This window comes from Spermophilus citellus, assembly GCF_964194105.1.
Source record: "Spermophilus citellus genome assembly, chromosome: 10".
NCBI lineage: Eukaryota > Metazoa > Chordata > Mammalia > Rodentia > Sciuridae > Spermophilus > Spermophilus citellus.
In genome coordinates, this window is record NC_138197.1 from 122,197,944 (window position 1) to 122,225,056 (window position 27,113).

Sequence of the window (27,113 nt, forward strand, 5' to 3'; positions counted from 1 at the left end):
AAAAGCATATTTTAACATTTTGGCAATAAGTCACTGTTAGTATTTTTGTTAAATACAGTTTTTGCATAGGTCTGTCTTATGGAACTGACAATATCATTGCAAGGATTAATTATAGTAAGCTTATTTCTATTAATTATAGTAAGATCCTTTCCCTCTTCCTTTCTTATTTCCTCTTCCCACCCTTTGCTTATTCACTCACTCTATACCAAGGGCAAAAGTTTAGAACTATCAGATTTAGGTGGCTGACCTTCAGTTCTAGTTAAGAACTAAAATTAGATCCCTGTGGAATATATATCCACTGACATCCATCAGAGGAAAGAGTTTAGGCATAACCTTGAGAGGCCATCTTCCAAGGGAGTCTGCCTTAACTACTAAAATTTCTTTGACATTCACTTTTTAATCTTAAAATTTTATGTGGCTTTTATATTGTGATTTGTTTAACGTGTTTGTTTATTCTCAGAAATCCATTCCCTCTAATAAATCTCTTAGTAAAACAGTGGTTCTAGAAGATATACTGGGATTATCCTGTGACTTTAAGTATCTCTGGCACTGGGCCACATCTCCCAGAGAATGTGCATAGCCTATTTTAAGAGCAGAATGCTATCCCATCACTGTAAGAGTACTGGTTGATTAAGGAAGAGTACAGATCAAGCGTGTGCCTACCACTGTAGCCAGGGGCGGAGGGGGGGGGGTGGGAACGCAGAGGAAAAGTCCATGCTTATTAATGAGAAAATGGCAGATTATAAGGATAGGTATTTTACTACCATTACAGTAGGAGAAGAGAAACATTAAACAAATGAAAAAAGCAGAACTGTGTTTAAGAACTTAAGTCTGTTTAATTAAGGAGAAGAAAAAAAATCCGTCCTCATTTCCCTTCACAAGCCTAGGTGAACCCTGAATTGCTTTTAATATTAAGAACACCTATTTTTTGCTTTTTTTTCTTTATATCATTAGAAAGAAAAGAAACTAGAACTGAGTCAAATAGAAATCTATGAGTCTCCTTTGTAGTGTAGCTTTCTGTGCTACTTTAATTAAATCATTTATCTCTTTGAGAGTCAGTTTTCATGTCTGTAAAATGAGAAAAGTATCCCCTTGTTCTGAGTCTTATTAATGTTATATTTTTAAAAAGAGTTCTGTGGACAAATAAATTAAGGAAATATCAGTTGAAAAAATTAAACAGGTTTCTTTTCCATAGTGCATAAGTTTCCCAAACTTATATGCCAAAAAAAACCTACTTTTTAAAGACCTTTTGCATTGCTAATGTTCATTGATATAAGACAGGCACCATAGCCCCTTGTAACTCTTAACATTCTGTTCAGGAAATTGTACTCATGTCTTTTGACTATTTGGCTCTTTTCTGACCTTGTAGTAACTTATTCTAGGGCTAGATTATTGAGTTGAGTGCCTGTACTGTGTATGTACACTGCCCTTCTTTCCAGTTTGAAATGGAAAGCTATTGCATTTTCCTGTTTCTTGTAAATAAAGCAAACATTAATCCTTTTCTTTTGCAGTGTTCACTTTCTTTTTTCACTGTGTCAATTTTTAATCATTGGCCCATTTTTATTCTAATCTATTAATTATTACCCAACTATCACCAAGAATTCTGAAGTCTCAGGTCATTAAATCCTTTTGACAAGCAGTAATGTCAAAGAGAAAACTGTAAAGTCTGCCCATAAGGCTTATTGTTTCAATCAGGAAAATAAGTAAAGATACTGTTACTGGTTTGGGTCTTTATAGGTCTTGTTCTTGGTGGTATAAAATTTTAGCTTTTACTGTGTATTATCATCTCATTCAGTAAACAACATTGTAATGCAGGGAGTTATCCCCATCTTATAGGTAATAAAACTAAAAGTCAGAGATACCAAATACTTGCCCAGATCTTACAGGTAATAAATAGCAAAGTTATATCTGTCTGATAGCAATTTATAATACCTCGTAGCTTCTGAATGTAATATTAGTAATGATAATGTGTGTTGTAATTATAATGATAAGTAAAATTTACTGACTTTAATTTGGGGAAAACATATACATCATCTTTTTAAATTCCTCAACAACCCTATGAAGTAGATACTATTATACTCATTTTACAAATGAGGAAATTAAAGAAGCCAATCAATTTATTCAAAGTCATACATCTAAAGTAAGTGACAGCATATATCTAAAAAGAACAAATATAAAGAGTAAAGTCAGTGGCAGCTAGGAATTAAATGCAGAACTTTAATGACTTATGAATATTGAACATAATGTTCTGTAATACACAGTGCTTTCAAGATGTCACACTTGGTATATACATGTATGATTTTCAGCATGTTTGACAGTATCTTTGTACCAAATATATTAGACAAATTCCCAACCCGAAAAGTTGGTAAGAGATAAGTCTCCAAAGTCTCCATAAATATAATTCAAGGTCAGAAGTGTTAAGTTCTATAACAGTAGTAGAGATTAAGTACTCTGGATTTAGAACTGGAGGAGATTACTTCCTGCTGGGGGATGGTGAAAAAGATGGCATTTCTTTTGAAGATAGAAATAACTTAAGAAAGGGGTAGGAAAGATTTCTGAGTAAAGGAAATAACATTAAAAAAAGGCCTAGAAGTTCACACAATTATTAGAGTAAATTGTTGTGCCTGGATCAAGGATATTGTGACAAGTAGTTGAATATGAATTTTAGAAAAGTAAGTCACAGGGACTCTGACCTCTTCCTAGTTAATGAGTTTGGATATGTTTTATTTGAGATATCTACTGGGGGACTATCAAAGAGACATGTCTACAAGGCAACTTTTTTTTTTTTCCAGCCAGTTTTTAGAATTAAGTCCTCTTATCTCAGAAGTGAATGACATTACCATTAACCAATTATCCAGGCTAGGGACCTGAGAGGTTCCTTGTCTCTCTCTTCTTCATTCTCGGCCAATTATTCAGTCATTTCTACTCCCTTAAAATCTCTTTTTTTCTCCACTTTCCTAATTCTATTACCACTACCTTAGTTTAAACAGCCATTATTTCATTGGGACTACTGCAATAACCTCTTAATTGGTCTCCCTGCTTCTGGTCCTTCCTCCTTTGCTTATTCATTTTCCACATTAATATCAGTGTAATGATTCTCAAAGTGCAAATCTAATGTCATTCCCCTACTTAATACATTGCAAGAAGTTCCTCATTTTCTTCAGGATTAAATACAAACTCTTCATTCCTCTTATATAGACATGGACTAACATATCCTTTCTTTAAAAAAAAAAAGCTTCTCTTGACTTTATAGTTCCTCTTTTTAATTTAATTTAATTTTTTTTATATATATTCTCTGGGCTTAACCTCCTGAGTAGCTGGGGTTACAGGCATGTACCACTGTATCCAGCTTTTTTTATTTCTTATTACCATTCTTTTTCTCTGCTTCCTTTATGTTTGAAAGGGATCTGTTTCTTTCTTCACTTTCTCACCTCCCAAGTATCTTCAGAAACTTCTTTTATCAAGGTTGTTGTAATCTAGTATTGCCAAACTCTTATGCCTTTTGATCTTTCATCTGCATTTGAAACAATTGATTACTACATTCATAAAATACTTTGTCCTATCTTGTCTTCCAGAACCCCACACTCCTAAATTTTCTGTTGCTGATATCTCTTAATCTCCTTTGTCTATCTTGGCATTTTTTCAGGGCTTCTCTTCTGTCTATATTTTTCTCTAGGCAATCTAATCCATTCTTAAATGAAATGCCCTTACTCATTCTAGAAAGCATGGCCCCAGTGCTTATAGCTCACATACATTCAGTATCATACATGATACTTCTTATAAACATTTCAAACTTTATGTTGTCTTGCAGAATTTTCCCCAAACTTGTTCTTCTCCTAGGCTTTCCTTCTTAATAAGCCATAAATTTCCTTCTCACTCATAAACAGCAATTCTTATTGATCTTTCCTCTGAAATTAGAGCAAGTGCCCCTATGTCACTTCCTCTTCACTGATAGCATACTTAAAGTTGTGTTTGCTCCCCTTTAATCCCTTTTTCACATAGCCTGGGTGATTTATTTGTTTGTTTGTTTTGACTTTTTATTATAATTGAGTTACATCTCTTCTTTGCATAAACTCCCTTGTTGACTTTTCATAGCAGTTGAAGTAAAGTCTGATTTCCTTACCCTATAAAACTAAAACTCCATATAATCTGGTTCCTGCTTTCCTCTTAATTTCATCTCACAGTAGTCTACGTCTACTCTAACATCATCCACCCAGCTTTCAGAACCTTAAACACACCAGACTCAGCCCATTTTGCTCTTTTCTTTGCACACTTGGCAGCTATCAGAACTTTGCACACTATCAGAACTTGGCTTAAATATCACTCTATCTAAAGTTGATTCTTTCTCCAGTTATTTTCTATTAAACCGTCCTGTTCATTTCTCTTGAAATATTTAGTAACATTTTAATTATATTCTTTTCATTCATTTATTACCTATTTTCTCAATTAGACTGAACCCCAGATTATGTCTTTGTTTACCACTCTACAGCCATCGCCTAGCACAGTACCTTGAATACTGAAAATACTTGTTGGATGGCTGAATGGAAATTGAACCTGTGTGTTTCAGGTATCCTTTTTAGATATTGCTTCCTTAGGCAGCTTTTGCCTGGATTGGTCTGTTTTCCTCACATAAGATTTAATTAAGGTGTCTCAGATTTGTATTATAGTATTTTATGTTTAGTTCAATGTTTCTCAATAAGATAATTTGATTTTGCCCCTCCGGAAATATTTGGCAATTTCTGTAGACGTGTTTTTGATTGTCATTACTTGATGGTAGTGGTGGAATGTTACTGACAACTAATGGGAAGAGGCTAAAGGTAGCTATTAAAAGCCCCACAATACACAGAATATCCTTCCCAAACAAATGTTTTCCAATTCAGAGACAATAATGTTAGGGCTGAGAAACTTCTCACCTAGACTTATCCGTAGCTTGAGTTTTTTTGTAATTCTTCACTTGACGTTAGATTTCTTATAAGTTTACTGTTGTCTCTCCACACTGCGTTGAATTTATAAAATAGACATTTGGATAATTCTTGCTTGATGGATGACTGAATGAATAAGTGAATATAGAAACCAGCCATGATACATCAGCCTGAGTTGACCTACCTTCTGTTACTAATAGAGAGAGCAGTTGCTTAGTCTTTGAGTAAAATATAACATTTCTGTATGGGGCACTGATAAGCTGTCATATTTCAAACTTGCATTCTATTTAGGTTAAAGCTAAGCTTTTTTTTGTCAAAGGGATCAACAATTTTTACATTAAGAAGGAACAAAATAGAGATGAGTGTGGTGGCACACACCTGTAATCCCAGTGGCTCAGGAGGCTGAAAGAGTTCAGCTTTGAAATCAGCAACTTAGTGAGACTTAAGCAACCTAATGAGACTGTGCCTCAAAATAAAAAAATAAAAAGGGCTGAGAATGTGGCTCAGTGGTTAAGTGCCCTTGGGGAAAAAGAAGGAACAAAATAGAAGTGGTTTTAAGGAATATCGGTGTTTGTTGCCTTTTCAGGTAACAGTTCTGAGGTAGTTATCCAGGTAGGTGGATGGCTCTGTTTCACTAATTTATTCAAGAGAGCTTAGTTTCCTTCCAAATTTGGGGACAAGAAAGTAGCGAAGTCACATCCACTGTCTTAGAGACCCAGACTTGGAAATGGTATTGAGCTAGTCCATATATATTCTGTTGGCAAGAGCTTAGTCCTGTGTCTATGAAGAACATCTGGGGAATGTGGTATAGCTAGGCAGCCATGGACATGACACAGTTCTGTTACTACTTACATATGAAGGGAAGAGTAGATTTTGTTGGTGAAGAACTTCAGTTTCTACCACAATGCCTAACCAACTCTTAGATAAGCACATTTATGAAGATTTATATTATTTATTCATTATTCCAGGAACTAAGTTTTACTATCTTTTCTGTACAGTTTAAGAAAAAAAGGATTAAATAAATCATCTAGAACAATGCTTCTTAAGTGATTTATGATGAAGGTGACCACAATTTTTTGTTTGTTCATTTTCCCTAATTTGCAGTAGAGCAGTATTTTTCCCTTATTTGCAGTAGAGCAGTACTTTTATACTGTAAGTTAATCACTTTAAAAAAAAAATCACTTTCTTAGATGTCAGAGTCAAATTTGAAAGATTTCAAAATGCATACTCTGAATATTTTATATGTATCCAAACTTACATACCTATCACAACATGTCTAGTAATAGTTTGTGAACTGGCACTAATCTCGCTTGTCTCAAAAGTGTTTTCTGGGGATGGGGCTCAGCAGTAGTGTGCTTGCCTAGCATGTGCGAGCCACTGGGTTCGATCCTCAGCATCACATAAAAATAAATAAATAAAATAAAGATATTGTGTCCAACTATATTTTTTTAAAAATGTTTTCTAACAACCTTTTAGATTATTTAAGTGTAGTTGACTATGATGTCAGTCTTTTAAGTCATTTTTTATGTATAAAATTTGACTTCTAACTTTTTATTATTTTTAAAAATCACCTCTTAAGACAGTTTATAAACCATGGTAGGTCTTTTGAGTGTTCACATATCCTTCAGAGCCTGTTTTGCTTGTTTCATAGCTAAAATCAAAGCTGATTGTAGTTTTACAGATTAACGATAAAAACCTGCCATTATGAAGCTGGAAGAAGTTTGTTTTAATGCATGATACAGAGGAAAAAAGATGCCTAATAAAGTGACATGCTCAAGATTATACTAAGTGAGAGACAGCTATGGTACTATCACTGATTTACATTGGAAATTACATTGTAATCAGATGATCTGGATTGAGTCCTGGCCTCCTCCTTGGTTAAATGTCTTTAGGTACTTACTTATTATTTATAAGAATTACATAGTGTTCAATAAGCATTTCTTAGATTGAATAAGAATATATAATAAACATATATAAAAGTTACTTGTAAACTACAAAGTACATAAACAAAAAATAAAATTGAGAAGCTATGCTTTCTAATGCCAAATCCATTGTTCTTTTTGGACTCTGCTGCATTTCATGCTAAAGACTCATTGAAAACAGGAATTATATTTAATATTTCATCCAGTTAAAATTAGGTTTATGAGAAATCTGTAGTAATGTGGAAAAATGCTTATGTTGAGTTAAAAAATAAATCAGGAAGCAAAATTATATGCACATGGGCTAGGGTTATAGCTCAGTGGTAGAGCACTTGCCTGGCATGTGTGAGGCACTGGGTTCAATTCCAAGCACCATTTATAAATAAATAAGGTCCATTGACAGCTCAAATATTTTTTAAAAAATTATATGCACAGGGGCTGGGGTTATGGCTCAGTGGTATAGCTCTCGCCTCGCATGTGCAAGGTCCTGAGTTTGACCCTCAGTACCACATAAAAATAAATAAATAAAATAAAGTTTAAAAAAAATAGAGTGTAGTATTTTTTAAAAAATTATATGCATATATAGTATATGTATTACTGAAAACCAACTAGATTGAGAAAGAATAAGGCCTTCTGTCACTCAAAAAATATAACAGCTAGAATAATTGTGGACATTGTTTGTATTTTCTCTAAGGGTTTTATTAATTTTATATTTACAACATTTATAAAGAACATATGTATTTAAGTAATTTAAGCTCTTCAGGAAAAAAAAAAAACTTTATATGAAGGCAGATAACTTCTATTGCCTATGTGTAAAGGCTTTTTTACCCAGTGGGGCAAGTCACCCTACCAATACAATCACAAGAACAGTCTGTGCTACTTTCTTTCCTTCTTATAAAGAAGCATCAAGACAATATTAATAGATCTCTACTAATGTTTGAGATTTGAAGAACTTCTTAATCTATTTTTGGCAGTGCTAGTTGCTCTGCTAAGGACTATAAAGATTATGAAGTAATAAAACATAATAAAAGTCACTATTAAAAATTACTTATGGGGGTATAGGTAAGAAGGACAGTAGAATGAATAGGACATTATTACCCTATGTGCATATATGACTATGTGACCAGTGTGATTGTACATCATGTACAACCACAAGAATGAGAAGTTACACTTCATTTACGTATGATGTTTCAAAATGCATTCTACTGTCATGTATAATTAATTAGAACAAATAAAAAATAATTATATTGGATGTGGATGATATTACTCTCATTTAACAAAGGGAAAACTGAGGCTCAGAGAAATTAATAACATCTAAATTGTATAACTTGCAAAAAACAAAACAGGTATTAAACCCAGGTCTTTCTGATTCAAAAGCCACTGCAGTGCATTTATTTCATAAAAAGAGATGTCATTTCTACTTTCAGAAAGCTTTTAGTAGTTGAAACAAACTCAGAAGGAAAATCAACAGGACAGATGTCCTAAGCCCAAAATGATTGCTGCAAATTGTGGTTTGGATATTGCTTGTAAAGGAAGTATGTTGAGGTCTGAAGTGGTTATGAAAAACTTTATATTGAAAATGTATTAAATAATGAAACCTATATAACCAGAGAAGAAAAAGGATTGATGCATGTAGAAGCAAGTGATAAGAAAGCAGACGGGTTCAGTGTGAGTAGTTTGGACAGGTAAGTACCTAGAAGATGGTTTGATAGGAATAGTATGAATGAATAAAGACTGGAAAAAGAGCTCATTAGGGAATATTAAATGCCAAGCTTAGGACTTTGAGAATTTATCTTAGATAACCTGTTCTGAACATTCTTTGCATGCTTGGCACTGTCCTAAATGCTGTAAATGTGTGATCTCATTTGATTCTTACAGTTAATGAGGTCCAGAGAAACTAAGTAACTTGACATGCGTATACTATTAATAAGTAGAAGAGCCAAGATTGAATGTAAGCAGTTTGAACCCAGAACCTCTTCTCTTAATTACCACACTGTTTTGGCTCTAGGGGCCATGGTAGGATAAATACGTTTTAAGCCCAGGACCAACTTTTAACAAATAATGTGCTTCATGTCTCTGGTAGTTTTTAATATTTGAAAAAGGCATTGTGACCAGATGATGACATCCCATTCCCATCCCTGCCACCCTTGTACATCTTTAGCACAGGGTAGTGAAGAAGTTAAGGTGTTTGTGCTAATGGCCTTCAACTTTGCCTATCTTTCTAAGATACTTCTGGTCAGTTACCCTCAGCTAACCCTTACCCCTGACATCCAAGTTATGTCAGTCTGTTGCTAACCATAATACAGTAGTTCTCAGTGTGGCTTCTGGATCACTACCAGCAGCAGCATCAACTGAAAACTTGTTTAAAGTTCCAGTTCTGGAGCCTCACCCTATACCTATTGAATCAGAACTTCGGGGTAGGTGGAATAATCTGTGTGATGAGCCCTTTAGGTAAGTATGATGCATGGTGAAATTTGAGAATTACCATAGTCTACTCTAGGGTCTCAGTTCAGGCACAGACTGCTGAAAATGTTTTTGGCAACCCTAGGTACTGGCACTGGGAAACTGCTTGGGATTTTTTATTTAAGTTTCTGCTGTAGGTCTTGTAGCATGACTTTATAGAAATAACCATACCTTACTAAGCTAACAGACATGTAAAAAGAGCTTTTTCTTATTTTTTATTAATTTTATTGGTATATTATAATTATACGTAATAGTGGTTTTATGACACATTTGTACATGCATATAACATAATTTGGTCAATCCCATTCCCTAGTACCTCCCATTTTCCTCCCCTCTTTCCTCCCCCTGGTTCCCTTCTTCTACTCCACTGGTCTTCCTTATATTTTTATGAAGTCTCACCTTGATTTTTTTCTTTTTCTCTAACTTTTCCATATGAGAGAAAACATAATTTTTGACTTTTTGAGTCTGGTTTATTTCACTTGACATAATGCTCTCAACTTCTATCCATTTTCCTGCAAATAACATAATTTCATTTTTCTTTATGGCTATATAAAACTCATTGTATCACATTTTCTTTATTTAGTCAGTTGTTGATGGTTATCTAGGCTGGTTCCATAACATGGCTATTGTGAGTTGCACTGCTGTAAGCATGGGAATGCATAGATTGCTTTTAGCAGGCTGACTCAAATTCTTTTAGATAAATACTGAGGAGTAGTGTAGCTGGGTTATACGGTAGTTCCTTTGAGGAACCTCCTTATTAATTTTCGTAATGGTTGTACTAATTTACAATCCCACCAACAGTGTATTATTAAGTGTTTCTTTCCCCCCCAAATCCTCACTAGCATTTATGGATATTTGTATTCTTGGTGATTTTCATTCTAACAGGGTGAGATGAAGTCATATATGTGTGTGTGTGTGTGTATGTATATGTATGTGCGTGTGTGTATATATATATATATATATATAGTGTGTGTGTGTGTGTGTGCACGCGCGCGTTTATTAGAGCTTTACAGTTATACATAGTAGTTGGGTTCATCCCAACAAAATCGTACGTGTGTAGAATTTGATTTTAGTTCACAGTTCTCCCCATTTCCCCCCAACTAACCCTTTTTCTAACCCTTTGTATCTTTGTTGTGAGTTTTGTTCTGTTTTTCATCCTATATTCTCACCTTGTGGTTTTGATTTACATTTCTCTGATTACTAAAGATATTGAACTTTTTTTAGTGTATTTTTTAGTCATTTGTATTTCTTCTTTTGATAAATGTCTGTTTCATTTGCCTGTTGATTGAATTTTATTTATTTATTTATTTATTCTGGATATTAATTTTATATCAGAAGAGTAGCTGACAAAGATGTTCTCCCCTTCTGTAGGCTCCTGTTCATGCTCTTGTTTCCTTTGCTGTTCTTGAGAATTATTTCTTGAGTTTTAGGAATCCTATTGAGGAAGTAATTGCCTTTGCCTTTATGTTAGATATTAACCCTGTGTTTTCTTCTAGCTGTTGGAAAATTTCTAGGCTAATTCCTAGGTCTTTGATCCATTTTGAGTTGACTTTTGTGCAGAGCAAGAGATAGGGATCTAGTTTTATTCTTCTACATACGGATATCCAGTTTGCTAGCACCATTTGTTAAAAAGGCTGCCTTTTTTCCATTGAATGTTTTTGGCGTCTTTATCAAGGATCACATGATTGTATCTTTGTTGTGAGTTGGTTTCCGTGACTTTTGTTCTATTCCATTGGTCTGTGTGTCCATTTTTATGCCAGTACTATGCTATTTTTGTTACTGTAGTTCTGTAGTATAATTTAAAATTTGGTATTGCGATGCCTCCAGCCTTTTGCTTATAGTTGCTTTGACTATTCTGGGTCTTTTTTTCTTCCATATGGATTTTGTAACTGTGTGTTCTAGTTCTGTGAGAATATCTTTGGTATTTTCACAGGAATTGATTGACTCTTTAAATTCATTTTGGTAATATGGCCATTTTAACAATATTAAGTCTGCCTATCCATGAACAGGGATGGTCTTTCCATCTTCTAATATCTTCTTCAATTTCTTTTTTCAGTGTTTTATAATTTTCATTGTAGAGGTCTTTTATTTTCTTAGTTAGATTTATTCTTAGGTGATTCTTTTGTTTGTTCTATGTTGATTTAGTATATTGCTACTAGGCTGAATTAATTAGTTCTGCAGTTTTCTGGTCAGATTTTTTGGATTTTCTAAATACATTATCAAATGATCTGCAAATGGTGATTATTTGACTTCTTTCCTTCTATTTGTATCCCTAAAAGGGTTGATAGAGGGGATCATGATAAAGGGGATTGAAACCAGTGATGCTCTACTACTGAGTTACATCCCCAACCCTTATTTTTAATTTTGAGACAAGGCCTTGCAAAATTGCCTAGACTGGCCTTAAACTTGATGTGGCTAGTGTCATTATTGCATGCTGATTTTAATTTCTGTGGGTATTCTTGCCAGGCATAGTGGTGCACATTTGTAATCCTAGCAGCTCAGGAGGCTGAGATAGGAGGATCCCAAGTTCAAGGCCAGTCTCAGCAACTTGGCAAGATCCTATCTCAACATCACAAAGTAATAAGAATTGGGGATGCAGTTCAGTGGTAAAGTACCCTGGGTTCAATCCCAGTACAAAAGCAAAAAAATAAATAAATAAGTAAAAAAAAAATTCCTGCTGTAACATTGACATTAAAACACTAAAAGAAAGTCACTTTAGTTATCAGATATGACAAGATAAAGTTGTCATTTTATGAATTTTTTTTAGCTTGTCAGGTAAGGGTCATTTCCATCTCTGTTTAGAGAACATATTTTCATTTAAATTAGTATTTCCATAGCTGTATGACCAGTATATACTGAGAAGTTTCACATAGTCTGGGATTCTTGCCAAGATCATGTTTGACCCCAGGTAACCTCTTTTTCAAGGATTTAAGTCTGACAGTAAGTTAATATCTTATATTGGTAATTGTTGTTGTTTTTATAAAATGTAAGGGTGTATAGTAGTATCCAGCAATGAAATGAGTATACTTGTTTGGTCTACATATAAGGGTAAGAGAAAGCTTACATTGAATTTGGAGGGAATGATCTGTGATTTTTAAATTTGACAATAGTATATTTTCACACAAATAAGATTGAGTATACTTTGGGTTCATCCTAAAAGAATTGTTTTTGAGATGATGTTAGCAAAATTTGGATCCACCACTGCTACATATTACTGTTACTGTTACAATCTGCACCCTACACCAAGGCAACAAAGGAGAATTAAGATTCTATCTTCTCAGAGCTTCCCAAACAATATGTCTTAGCACAGGGCTGCCCAGAGGAAGAGAGACTTTTTCCTAGTTTGCCCATCTAGAGGGAACCTTTTTAGCATCTAGTCTGCCTAGGGGGGGGGTCACCTTTTTTTTGCAATTGGTTCAAAACATAATATATGCTAGCTGAACCCTCTTTGGAACCCCATATTTGGAATAACTTTTATCAGTTTTTGTCAGCAAAAGTACTTTTCTGGGTCATTTGATGAGTAAGTATTATTAGATTTTAGCTAAAGAAGAGGGACACTTGGGATGACTGCCATGGAAGAAATATTAAGAAATATTTAGAAGAAAGAGCACAACTAAACATTGGCAGAAATGCTTATCTCCTTCAGTTATTTTACAAAAAAGAGCATGTATTATGGGCAGTTGTGAACTAGTTCTTAATCTTTATTTCTGAGGAGGGAATAGCTATGATTCAGACTGATTGCCTTCAAACCTGATGCTGTTTAGTCTGATGTTGAAAATCACATAATGGTTTTTGCATACTCTCTTGTTTTTCAGAAACTGTGTGAAGGCATATTTAAAGTCCTTGTAAAGGACGTCCCAACAACATGTCAAGTGTCCTGCCTGGAAGTACTCCGCATTCTCTCCAGAGACAAAAAGATTTTAGTTCCTGTAACAACCAAGGAAAACATGCAGATATTGCTGAGACTAGCCAAGCTAACTGAGTCGGATGATTCTTTGGAGAAGGTGTCAGAGTTCCCAGTTATTGTGGAATCATTAAAGTGTCTATGTAACATAGTGTTCAACAGTCAGATGGCACAGCAGCTCAGCCTGGAACTTAATCTTGCTGCAAAGCTCTGTAACCTCCTGAGAAAGTGCAAGGACCGAAAATTTATCAATGACATTAAGTGCTTTGACTTGCGCTTGCTCTTTCTCCTGTCACTTTTGCACACTGACATCAGGTCACAATTGCGTTATGAGCTCCAGGGACTACCGCTGCTAACCCAGATCTTGGAAAGTGCCTTTAGCATCAAGTGGACCGATGAGTATGAATCGGCCATAGATCATAATGGACCTCCTCTCTCACCTCAGGAGACAGACTGTGCCATTGAGGCCCTCAAAGCTCTCTTCAATGTGACAGTAGACAGTTGGAAGGTGCATAAAGAGGTAAGGTTGAGAATGGTATTCTTATCTACCTGGAGCTTAATTGTCTGGTATGTTCTTATAGCTGTCTGCAAGGGAAGCATGCTAAATTGGAAAATGGAAAAAGTTACCAGTTCCTCCATGAATCAGTTGTATGAACTGTGATATTTCTTAACCATTTCTAAATCTTATTCTTTCCATTTGTGTAATACCTGTCGGAAGAATGGGGTGGAGATGAACTACTGTTTTGTAAGATGCCAAATATAGTTTTCTGACTTGTACTATCACTGTCTTTTTCAGAGTCTTTTTCATGAACAAGATAAGATTTAAAGGGAAATAAAACAAGGCAGTTAATAAAGGTATAGGTATTTTTGATGGCTGCCACCTTAAAAGCTCAGATAATATGCCAGTCAATTAAAACTGATCAGTCTTTGATGTCAGCTCAGAAGAAGAAAAAATCCTATGTGTATGTATACCTATTAGCCCATTCTCCTAGGTGTTCCTATGTAGTGTAAGATAACTGTCAAAAATACAGGACTACAAACTAGAGATATCCATGCTTATACATAATTCTAGAAAACAAACATAATTACACAAGGGGATGAGAAAGGTTTTTTCAAACCACTTATTTCTAGATTTGGTAGTTTATATTTGAATACCCACAAGAACAATATGCTAACAATGAAACTTGGCTTAAGGAAATCAACAATTTTAAGTAAAATGGACATAAACTATTCCTTTCTTCTAAAATCCAGACATTTCACATTTTCTCTCTCTTTAACCATAAATGACTAGTGAAATTTAGCCTGTGCCCTAAAAAAAAAAAAAAAAAAAAAAAAAGACATCCGACTTTAGGATTTAGGTTAATATTTTGATGTGTCCTTTTGAAATAATTCTCACCCATGAATAAAGATCTGTATTTGCCAGAAAACTACTTTAAAAGGATTATCTCAATGTAGTGCTGTAGTGAGAGTATGCAGGCATGAGTTTTAAAATGCAGATAGGTCTGTATTTTGAAACCAAATATTTGAAGATCAATCCTAACAGCTGTTTTAGATGACTGTAGCATGGTCAGTTTTTTCCTGAGAGTTGGCAGGAAAAGATGTGGAAAGCCCACATGCTCCATTTATGCTTTGAAACCAAATATTTAGAAGTATTTGAAATGTTATGTCTCTATGCTTATTTGGTACCTCCTATGGTTATTTTTCTTACACTGTTTGTTTTGGTGTTTTTAAGTTCTTCATTTAGTTGTAAGAGATACTCTAAGACTGTTGGTTTGCCATTGTTGGAGTCCCTATTATTTTAAGTTATACCTAAAATAGTAGCTCACAGTGTTCAGATTCCTGACAAAAACACTTTATAATTTAGTGGCTGCACATCAGTAGATATGTGGGATGACATGTAATGAAAATTAGTAAATTAAGATTAGCCCTTATTAGTGTGCTTTAGTTATAAGTAACAGAGGGACTGGAAGGAGCTTTAGAAAATGTTGAAGTAGCGTATACTTATTCTGTGTTATAGAATGGTTTTTCTCCAATATAAAAGTATCTACTGATAAAGGGCCAGTATTCCAAGATTAGGTATCTCAGACCTCCTACTACCTGTTTGAGTCTGGATCAATTGATACAGCCATTACAAAATGTGCAAAATCAGCATGACTCTTGGCTATTATTGAAGTTTTCAGAAATATAAATAGTATTGAAAATAGGATCTTTGCCAACCATTTAGAAAAGAATGTCTTCATGAGTCTCCAAATTCAGTTCTTAGCAAACATTTATCATTTATCGTTGTCCAAATATTTATGGACAATTACTAGACATTACACTGGGCATTATATAATGTATTGGCAAATAACAGGCATTGTTCATGAAACCTCCATTTTGTGGGTGAAATAGGTGATAAATCAGTAAAAAAATTACATAATTAAAATTGTGTTATTTGCTATGAGAGAACAATGCAATGATTGACAATATATAATATAGTTACAGAAGACTCTGAAAGTTTTTTCTGAGATCTGAAGATTCAGAATAATTCAGCCATCTGAAGAATAGAGGGATGAATGGTTCCTAGAAATTGTGTAGCATGTGAAAAGACCACAGAAACCAAAACAGGAGTTTTTAGAAAGATAGTCACAACTTAGTTCAAAGAAACCTCTAATCAGGGCAGAGAGACTTACTACTAAGAATCTGTTTACTGTGTTTCAAGATCTCCTTAGTTTGTCAGCTGAAGTGTTTTACTTTGAGCAAGCACCCAAAGACTAGTTAACACTTTAAAACACCAACTGAAATAAAGGAATATGAAAAACTTATTAATCAAAAGAATCTAACTTTAAAAATAACTAGAGGCTCATTGTAGAGGATCTAGGAAAAAAACATAGAAGCAAGAAAATACAAACTATCTGAAAACTCACCCCTGAGAAGATAAGCACTGTTTGCATTTTGATGTGTATCTTTCTAACTATTCTCCATTATGTAATATATAAATAGAAATATATATTTCTGTCTATATATTTCTTTCTCTATATATATTGACATACACACACAAAATGTAATCATTTTATTATTTTCATCTTTGTTGCACAACCAATGTTCTTGGAGACTAGTTACTAGTTTTCAACACTAGGGGTGTTAACTCTGTGGAGAGCGCTTACTGGGCATGGGTGAGGCCATGGGTTTGATCCCCAGTAACTCCCCATACACTTACACAGAGTATTAGTTTTCAAAAATGTGTTTCTTGAAGCTGGGAGGTTCCTAGGAGTATCCTCTAGGGGTGGGTGGGTGGTATCCCAGGTTCCCCACTTCCACTTTATAGAACAGCACCTTTGATTGTTGTTGCTATTGTTGTTGCTATTGCTGTTGTTTTAATTTAGGTTTGTAATTAAGATTTCATTTGGAGGATAAAAAAGAGTTCTGCAAAAAACCCCAAAACTTTGACAACTTCTTTGTAACTCCTATTTGTTGAAGATGATAAATCCTTATGAAAGAATACATACAAATACTTGTGAGTATGTAGAATACTTCACCCTGGCACGGTGGCACACGCCTGTAATCCCAGCAGCTCAGGAGGCTGAGGCAGGAGGATCGCAAGTTCAAAAGTAAGCCTCAGCAAACGTGAGGTGCTAAGCAACTCAGTGAGACCCTGTCTCTAAAAAAAAATGCAAAATAGAGCTGGGGATGTGGTTCAGTGGTTAAATGCTCCTGAGTTCAATCCCCAGTAAACCCTCCCACCCCCCCACAAAGAATACTATTAAGTATAAATACAAAAATATTTATGAATATTCCTTCATAAGGATTCTCAACCTTTGACAAATCCTGTTTGGAGGCACTTAAATCATAATTGCTTGCTATTTTAAATATCAATATAGTAAATTCTCTGGTTGTAAAAGTTTTAGTAAATAACCTGAAATTGATGGGCCAGAGCATTTCAAATTTTTCAGGTTTTTTTGATTGATAGCTATTGCCCAACTGACTTCAAAAAAAGGGTGCTGAATATACCTTTCCAAATGCTAGGCATTTATTTTACTTCTGTAGTTTTTTGCCTGTTTCACAATTTCTTAGCCTAACAGTTACAGAAAAATACAGACATTTGGTTTTGGTTTTAACTGTTTTAGCAAGTATTTTTATGACTTCCTTCATTTATAGTTCACAAAAAACAGAAAATTAAGGACTAGATGTTTCGTGAGGTTTAGCAAATTAGTGCCATTTGTGCATTTCAGATTTAGGCCTCAGTGTTGAATTCCTGCCTGCCTGTTGATACCATCAGCAGATTAATTTGGAGATTTCCTTTTCATGGGAAATGTAGCTGGCTTTATTTCCTTGTGTAGAGACAGGGTCTCCCTCCCTCCCTACCTACTCCTTGTCTCCTCTCTTTCTCTCCCTTTCCTAGAGATAGTATATTTGAAAAGGTTGAATTATTCCTTTAGCAGGACATAAAGTTAGCTGTAGAAAAGTTAATTGAAATGGCCTTGTCTTCTTCCTGCTTCAACATTTTCCTAAATCTCTGTTGATGGAGGAGAACATGTTAATCTATGGGTCCTTTATGTAGTACACATTTCCCTGTCTGGGAAATGTGTACTACATAAAGTATCAATGCAGGGTAATAAGGAAGTACAAGGACCAGTAGACTTGATAGAGCCAGATAACTAAGTGCAAACAAAAATACATGTTTTTAAGGAGTCAAAAGATGCTGTTTGAATGAGATAAAACAGTGAATGCTCACAGAAGTTACTTGAGAATGTCACACTGTAACAGAAGAGGTTAGTTCCCTCATTATTTAGAGACTTTGAAGGAAATGTAGGAAAGGATAGGATATTACTTAAAAATAAAGCTTCAGTCTGTGCAGTTTTTTCTTGTTGAATAAATTTTTCAACAAACATTAAGTATCCAGTTCGTGCCACCTTTTATGTTAGACACACAGAATGCATGTCTTCAAGGCAGTAAAAACCTAGTAGAGAAATTAGTCATGTAAACACAGGTGGAGCCGGACATGGTAGCACACACCTATAATCCTGGCAATTCTGTAGGCTGAGGCAGGAGGATCACAAATTGAAGGTCAGCCTCAGCAACTTAGTGAAACCCTCATCTCAAAAAAATAGAAAGAGCTGGAGATATAGCTCAGTGGCAAAGCACTCCTGGGTTCAATTTCCAATTGCTACTTCCCCTGCCCCAAAAAACTCTACACAAGTGGTTGTGTGGTTCTGTCTTGGTACATTTTCTGTTGCTATCACAGAATACCACAGTCTGATAATTTATAAATAATAGAGGTTTATTTTGCTCATGGCTTTGGAGTCTATATGAAGTCCAAGATTCAGGGATCATAACTGGTGAGGTCTTTTTGCTAAGGTATCATATGGTGAAAGAGCATGCATGTGTGTGTGCATGAGAGAACCTGTGAACAAATAAGGGTGTTAGGACTCACCAGAATTTATCCTAACCCACTCCCATTATAATAGCATGAATCCATTCATACATGACCTAAACGTTTCTTAAAGATCCTACCCACCCAGTACAGTTAAATGAAAACTAGATTTCAATATGAAGTTTGGAGGGAACATTCAAAATAAAGCAAGCTGTTTGTAATATTATATATTATTATTTTCTATATTTTCTGTATGCTTAAAAACAATAATCACTTCAGCAGTGCACAGCAGCTTCAGGTGCTGTATATTCTGGATCTTTGGGCTTTTTCTCTGGCATTGATTAGAAAGGTTAAAGTTTGAATAAAAAGATAGGAGAAAATGGATGTTTTTTTCTAAATAAAATGAAATCTTCCACAGTTTGGAAAGGAGGGGAAAAAAGATTTCCTATAATAACGGAATCCGTAACTAAGAAGCAAAGCCTTTGTAAAGAAATTCCAAAGAATTTCATAATTTTTATCCTGCTTTTAATGTTACCTGATTTTAATTTCCACTATTACAACCAAACCTACTTTCTCACTTTTTCTTCCTCTGCTCTTTGTTCTGAGGGATTTTTCCCCTCAACCTTTGGAAGTGATATCATTTTAGAGAAGCAAATGTTGACATCCTAAAGATACAAAAACTAAATCATGAAGCAAGTAAATAACAGTTGTAAAAGCTGTGATTATATACTGTTTTATAAGAGCAATCACATTCAGTCCTTCTGGTATTCTTGGGAGCAGCATTATTAACCCCACTTAAGAGATGAGGACATCAAAGATTGGAACATTGAGAAAAGTCACACAGCAGAGTAACCAACAGTGGGAAGTAGTGACCACAATAAAACCTTTGTTAAGTAAGATTTCTTAAATGATAGCATTGCTTTAACAGTTATTTATTGAGACATTGACTGATGGAATAGAATAAAAATCTAGAAATAAACCTGCATATCTATAGTCAACTGGTTTATGATACAGGTGACATGGAAGTACAGTGGGGTTTTTCACAAATAGTATTGGATCATTTGTATGGAAAAAACCAGTTTTGAATCCTTACCTTATACTGTATACCCCAAAAGAGAAGTTGAGTTATGTAAGAGATCTAAATACACAGGATAAAATAATATGACTTCTAAAAGTTTACTGCTGTGACTTTATCTCAAATAAGTTAAACCTTTCTTTTTTTGTGTAGTACTGGAGATTGAACCTAGGGGCATTCTACCACAAAGCTGCATCCCCAGCCCTCTTTATTATTTTTAAAAATTTGAGACAGGGTCCTGCTAAGTTACTGAGGTTGGCCTTGAACTTGCGATCCTCCTGCCTCAGTCTTCTGAGTTGCTGGGGTTATAGGCATGTACCATCATGCCTAGCCAAACATTTCTTAAATAAGCAAATATTTCCAAATAAAATGGAATACAATATGAATCATATCTAAAGGAAAAATTTGTCCTTCATTAAAATGAGTACCTTAGAAAAAGAAAGGAAAATGGCAGCCCACTAAGTGGGACAAAATATTTGCAGCACATATGTACAATAAAATATTCAGAACTCATTAGGAAGTCTTACAAATCCATAAGGATAAATCAGAATAGAAAAATAGGCAAAAGATTTATATAGGAACTTTCAAAACAAGCTTTCCAAATGACCAAATAAACATAAGACATACAATAAAATAGGTGATTTTTTTTTTTTAAAGAGAGAGTGAGAGAAGAGAGAGAGAGAGAGAGAGAGAGAGAACTTTTAATATTTATTTTTTAGTTCTCGGCGGACACAACATCTTTGTTGGTATGTGGTGCTGAGGATCGAACCCGGGTCGCACGCATACCAGGCGAGCGCGCTACCGCTTGAGCCACATCCCCAGCCCAAGTGTTCAGTTTTATTAGTCATCATGAAAATGCAAATTAAAACAAAAAATACCCTACATATCCATGAGAGTGACTAAAGTTTAAAAAGCTGACAATATTCAGTATCAATGAAATTATAAAGAAACTATTATAAGTATAGGTTAAAACACTGACAGTACCTTATAAAGCTTGATGTATGTGTGTTCCCTGTGACTCAGTATCCCTTTTCCTGGAGTATACACGTGCATTCCAGATGACATGTAAAAAGCATGTTTATTGCAGCACTTGTTAGAATACCCCCCAAACATTCAACAATTCAAGTGTCATCAAGAGTAGGATGGAGCTGGGGCTGTAGCTCAGTAGTAGAACTCTTGCCTAGCATGCATGAGGCACTGGGTTCAATCCCCAGCACCACATTAAAAAAAAAAAAAACACTAAATAAACAAAATAAAGGTATTGTTGTCAATCTACAACTAAAAATATTTTTTTAAGGAGTAGGATAGATAAGTTAATGATAATACATTTATACACTAGAGCACGGTATAGCAGTGCTTTCTTAACCCATCTGTAGTGGAGGGACAAGATTTTTTTCCCTAGCTGTCAGAATGAAAGTCTTGTATGATCCAGTATTACACACAACGTCCAAATGCTCGAAAAGTTTATAAATGTTCCTGTGATACCTTCTGTACTCATGACTTTGAAGATGAGTGACAAACAGGGTGTGGACCAGCACCACACTTTGTATAGCGCTGCTCCCAAGCAGTGGAAAAGAAAAAACTAACTACATACAACAACATGGGTGAATCTCACAGTCACTGGCAAGAGGGTCTATACTTTATGGGTCCATTCATGTAAAGTTCAGTGACAACACTAACCTGTGATATTAGAAGTTAGGATTACTTTTCAGGAGCAGAAGGCTGTCATTGGAGGGAGTGTGAGGAGAATTTGGGGCTCTTAATCTTGGCCTTGCATGATGTTTTTATTGATGTGCTCATTTTGTGAGAAGTTATCTAGCCACACACTTATAATTTGGGCATTTTTCTGCTTATTCATATTATACAACATTTACATTAAAACCTGTTGATCATGGGCTGGGGCTGGGGCTCAGTGGTAGAGCACTTGCCTCACATGTGTGAGGCACTGGGTTTGATTCTCAGCACCGCATATACATAAATGAATAAAATAAAGGTCCATCAACAACTAAAAAAATATTTATAAAAAACCAAAACTGTTGATCACCTATTAAAGCAGTGCCCTCATCTTCATGAGGGTAATAGATTAGTGGAGAAAACAAAGATATATGAGTAAGTAAACAAATGTAAAGTCACAGATTATGGTTTCATAAAAAGAAATATTTAAGATAGAGAATCATGAAGGAATATACTTAGATCAGTGATCAGAGAAGGGGCTTCTCTAAGAAGATGTTTTAGCTGAGATCTGGAGGATGAAAAACAATCAGCAATGTAAAGAGCAGAGGCAAATAATCCAGTCATTTCAGAAGTTGTTTTGAGTAGAGAATGGAGAGAACTTAGTAAATGTAGGGTAAAAGAAAGCATTGCAGACAGAAAGTATAACTTGGGAATAGGTGTTATTAAAAACTAGAAAAGGAGGAGATGCAATGGAAAGTAGGATTTGGGTTTGCAGTTACAAATAACAGAAAGACCACAATAGATACTTTTGCAGGAGGCTTGTCACCATCAGCATGAGAAGAGAAAGAGTGTTATATATAGAACAAAAGGAAGTAGATCCCCCCAGTTAATTTTCAAAACCAAGGAAAATGTGACCTTATCAAGAGTTAAGTAATAGTTGAGTTTGGCATGGGTTTTAGTATACCTCATGTAATTTGTGGTAAGTGAAAGTATATTTACATATGAGAGAATTTTCACCCAAGCATTTGGGGATGGATGATGAACCCTGCAGTCTCAGTGCCTCTGGCATTCCACTGGTCCCTCTTTCTCTTTTCCCTCTCTTCCTACCCACACAGTTGTTTATCACTTCACAGTCTCACTCTTTGACTTCTTCCCCCACACCCTCACATATTTTATTGAAAGTTTTAAAGCATTTTTATGCATGACATTTTCTTTAACTTAATCCTAAGAGCCTTGTGTTTGTGGAGATGCATGTGGGAAAACCAAGGTTCAGGAAGCTGTATGAATTGTTTTAGGTCATAACGTAGGCTTCTGACTCCACATCCAGTACTTTTTCCATTAATACCTTCATCTCTTGTAAATGTACATGTTTTTAAAATATTATCACCCACATAAGTAATGAAAGTTTACCCTGTATGCTAGATGAGAGACATCTCCCTTAAAGGGCATGTGTATGCGTTTGTATATGTATGTATATAGTGTGTGTGTGTGTGTGTGTGTGTGTGTGTGAGAGAGAGAGAGAGAGAGAGAGAGAGAGAGAGAGAGAGAGAGATCACTTTACATGGACTTGAAATCAGGTATATGCTAAGAAATTTTTGAAAATTTTACCAGTATTTCAAGTGTTTAGAGCTTTCTGAAGTATGGCATATCCAGGATCTCTAACTTAATTATCTCTAATTTCCTGTGTCATATTAATTTCTTAAGAGATAGGACCTTGATGCAGATGATTGTTTCTTTAATACCATTGCCAACGGGTGTTTTTGGCAAAGTAGGAGGAGATAAACTCAGATCACTTTTTTTTGACTCACTTTCTGGTAGTTTTGTAGGAACTGGGAGATTAAGAGGATTGATCAAAATGAAGTTGATGAACTATTTTTGAAAGTTAAGAGAGCAGACATTTTTTATTAAGGATGTACAACCAACTCAAAATAACTATTCCAATTTGAACTTTGATAATGATTAGTGAATTGGAGCAGTTCACCAGAGAATGAAAGAATCTTGACTTTCTGAAAATGGAAAAATAAAACAAAATGAGTAGAATTGAATCTTCATCAAAGGTAAAACAGAGTGGCTAGATCAGAAACTCACTGGTGTCAGCCATTGCTGGAAGTGGTTGGAGTTGTTGAAATAAGATAGTGACTATTTACTTAGTAGTGCCTTGGGAATTCTTTCTAGAGTATCCTGCTGTCTCCCTGTATAGTGTAAGAAGGTTTGGAGGAACAGGTATTATAGTAATGTACTGGACTTTTTCCTTAAGGCATTCATCTCCCAATTTTTCCTCTCCTTTTCTTTTTTGACCATAGAGTGACTCTCATCAATTCCGTGTCATGGCAGCTGTCCTTCGCCACTGTTTACTAATCGTAGGTCCAACTGAAGACAAAACAGAAGAGTTGCACAGGTGGGTAACCTTTGTATTGATATCTCAGTGAAGGGTATCATTAGATCTTGTTTTTTTTTTAATGCATTTAATTTCAATCATTATAAGCACAAGAAAATGGAAATGTTATAGTAAATCAGGTTACTAGTAGGTCAGAAATTGTAACAACTTCCTGATGAGAAATTTTCATTCTGTCTTCTTTGACTTCATTATGTTAAAATCCAACAAGAGAAGAGAATTTGACATTTTGTTGTATTCCATCATAAGCCCCAGAACAACCAGTAATAATCATATCATACAGGTTATTGAATACTTTTTTTGTATGGCATTGTTCTGAGTGCTGTTTAAGATTAACTTCTAGGATCATGATGTAGATCAGTGGTAGAGCACTTACCTAGCATGTGTCAGATCCTAGGTTTGGTCCCCAATCACCGCGTATGTGCCCGTGCACACACACAAGATTAACTACTTTTTTTTTTTTTTTTTTGAGAGAGAGAGAGAGAGAGAATTTTTTAATATTTATTTTTTAGCTTTTGGTGGACAGAACATCTTTATTTTTATGTGGTGCTGAGGATCAAACTCAGCACCCCGCACATGCCAGACGAGTGCGCTACTGCTTGAGCCACATCCCCAGCCCAATTAACTACTTTTAATCATCATACCAACCTTATGAGTGAGGAACTACTATCTTCACATTTCAGTAAATGAGGAAACTGAAGCATAGAGAGATCAAGCAATTAATTTCTCCAAGATGGCAGTCCTAATAAGTGAAAGAGCTAGGATTTAACCCTGGCTTTTAATTACAACACTCGAGTAATACTTGTATTAATTTCATTTCAAGAACATTTCTCTTAAAATGACATATACTTAAGCATTGATAATTTTTAAAATAATTTATAAAAATAGGGTCACAATGTCTAGTATTAAAATATATTAAAATAGTTAAAAATTTTGTGGCTTATCTGTTAGAAAATTAATAGGCTGATGTTAAAATTTATTATTCTCTGGGGCTGGTGATATAGCTCAGAGATAAAGTACTTTCCTAGCATGTACAAGGCCTGTGTTCCATCTCTAGCACTGGGAAAAAATACATATATATGCGTGTATTTTCTCTGAGAAAAACTTAAGTCAGAATTAATGCATTTTCTAGTTTTCTTACTTTCTATTCGAGATCAAATTTGTAGCAACAGGACTTCATACTTTATCATAAGACTATTTGTACTTTATAAGAATATGAATGGTATTCATTTTTAATATATACTTTTTTTTACAAATAGTAATTTAAGTAATAAAGATATATTCAGGTTTTCAAAGAAACAACTTTGGTATTAACTGATTCATGAAGAAATTAACATGGGTTCCTCTTTTGAGCACTTAAAATTTTATTTTCTACTTTTTAAGCACTTAAAGTTCCATTTTTCAAAATATGACTCAATTAAAAACTGCATAGAAACAACCAGAATACAAATAAAATATACCCTTGTTATTTTTCAGTCAAATTTATATTATTTTAGTTACATTTGGCAGGTATATTATTTAACATTGAACTGAGTTTGTAGGTATGTTATCTTTAGTCTCTGCTCTATGAGCTTTCAAAATATTGTTTTCTTCATGATTAAAAAGCATATTCTTGGACTAGGGTTTTTGACTCAGCGGTAGAGTGCTTGCCTTGTACTTACGGGACCCTGGGTTCGATCCTCAGCACCACATAAAAATAAATAATAATTTATTGTAGTTGGAAATAAAGGTATTGTGCCCAACTATAACTAAAAAATAAATATTTGAAAAAAAAGCATATTCTTTTTTCTGCAGCTATAGATCATTTTTTCAACTTTCTTAAAACTGTGCCCTTAAAAATTAATCAGGTTGTTGGGTGTGGTGGCACACATCTGTAATCCCAGTGACTCAGGAGGCTGAGGTAGAGAATCTTAAATTTGAGGTCAGCCTTAGAAACTTATAGAGACCCTAAGTAACTTAAGTGAGACCCTGACTCAAAAAAATAAATAAATAAATAAAATAAGGCTGGGAATGTGGCTCAGTGGTAAAAGCACCCCTTGCTTCAATCCCCAGTACCAGAAAAATTAAAGAAATAAATAATCAGGTTAACTGCAATAAATCATATCCTAAAAATATTTTTATAAACCATTTTCACCCACTGTAATTTTTTTATACTTCAGAGACACTAGAAATCTAAACTGTAAACACTAATATTAAAAGAAAATTGACATAAACTCAAGTAAATGGACTTTCTTTTTTGGGGGGGGGGGAAACAGATATAAGTTAAGGATGTGAGGGGAAAGAATTTTGATACTAATTGTTATGCTAGTTAAAAATATATTGGTAAGGATTTCTCTGTAGAATGAATTTAATATCTAATAACAGCACAATATTTGTCAAGAGAACATAATTCCATAATTTTTTTTAATCAAATATTGGTTTTTACAGTTCTGGGGATCAAACCCAGGGCCTTGAACATGTTAGGTAAGCACTTCAGCCCTCAGCTACACCCCCAGCCACTAAAATCAAATTTTTTAAAAAGACTACTTTTTTTTCTTTGTGATGTTTCCTTTTTTCTTTAAACATGCCTTTATTTTAAAAGTTGCTTTGATAAAAATCTAGACTTCACTGTAAAATAAGAGCCACAGACAAGATTATGAATATTTCTCAAAGGCTTTCCTGGAAAATTGAGGTTGCTGCTGACTTAGCTCTTTGTCTATAATGGTCCTACATGTCCCTTTAATTGGAATTAAAGTGATTAGTATCATTTTGAGCAGTAATGACTTTAGGCTAATCCACTTAAATACAGAGAAAACTGCATCAACCACAAGAGCTATTTTAGGAACTTACTAGAATTATAAATCTATTAAAATCTGCTCTCTGTAGCAACTCTGAAAATAATTTCTGTGTGTGTTTGTATGCATATGCATGCAAAGTATACATATGTAATGCTTAATTTTTAAAAAATAAGGATGTTTCAAAGTCATCTCCCATTCTCCTCCCCCCATTCATTAGTTATTTTTCTAAGTGTGTGTGTGTGTGTGTGTGTGTGTGTGTGTGTGTGTGTGTGTGTAAATGTGTAAAATACTTTGTTTCAAAGAAAAATGTAATGTATGAGTAATCCTAGATAGACTCGTTTATGGTTTTGCATTATCAAACCCGTAGGATTATGATGATGATTAAATGAGAAGTTCATAAAGCACCCTGTCCCCAGTGCTGAATAAGCTCTTAGTAAACAGGAGCTGCTGCCGCCACATTACTTTTTTTTACTGTTATTAAAGTAAGATTATTGGCTCTTAGATCTAATACTCAGTTCTAATTTTTTTAAAGTTGTTTCTTTGAAAAATGATAAAAATAAAATAGTTTTTGGATCTTGACCTTTTATTTAGAACATATTTGTATGTTTATCCTGTAATCGTAAAGAAATTC

General features: G+C 34.6%; 1 protein-coding gene across 8 annotated transcripts in view; it reads left to right on the top strand.

The window, feature by feature from the left end:
- RIC8B (RIC8 guanine nucleotide exchange factor B) overlaps positions 1 to 27,113 on the top strand; it is a 107,981-nt gene that overhangs the window by 26,181 nt on the left and 54,687 nt on the right. For all 8 annotated transcript variants that reach the window (XR_014023960.1, XR_014023961.1, XR_014023962.1 and 5 more), the window contains 2 exons: positions 13,120 to 13,728; positions 23,614 to 23,708. Coding sequence is in view for 4 of the 8 variants with exons in the window: in XM_081309321.1 (XP_081165447.1) it covers positions 13,120 to 13,728; positions 23,614 to 23,708 (704 nt within the window). In the remaining 4 variants the exon portion in view is untranslated. The remainder of the gene's footprint in view (positions 1 to 13,119; positions 13,729 to 23,613; positions 23,709 to 27,113) is intronic.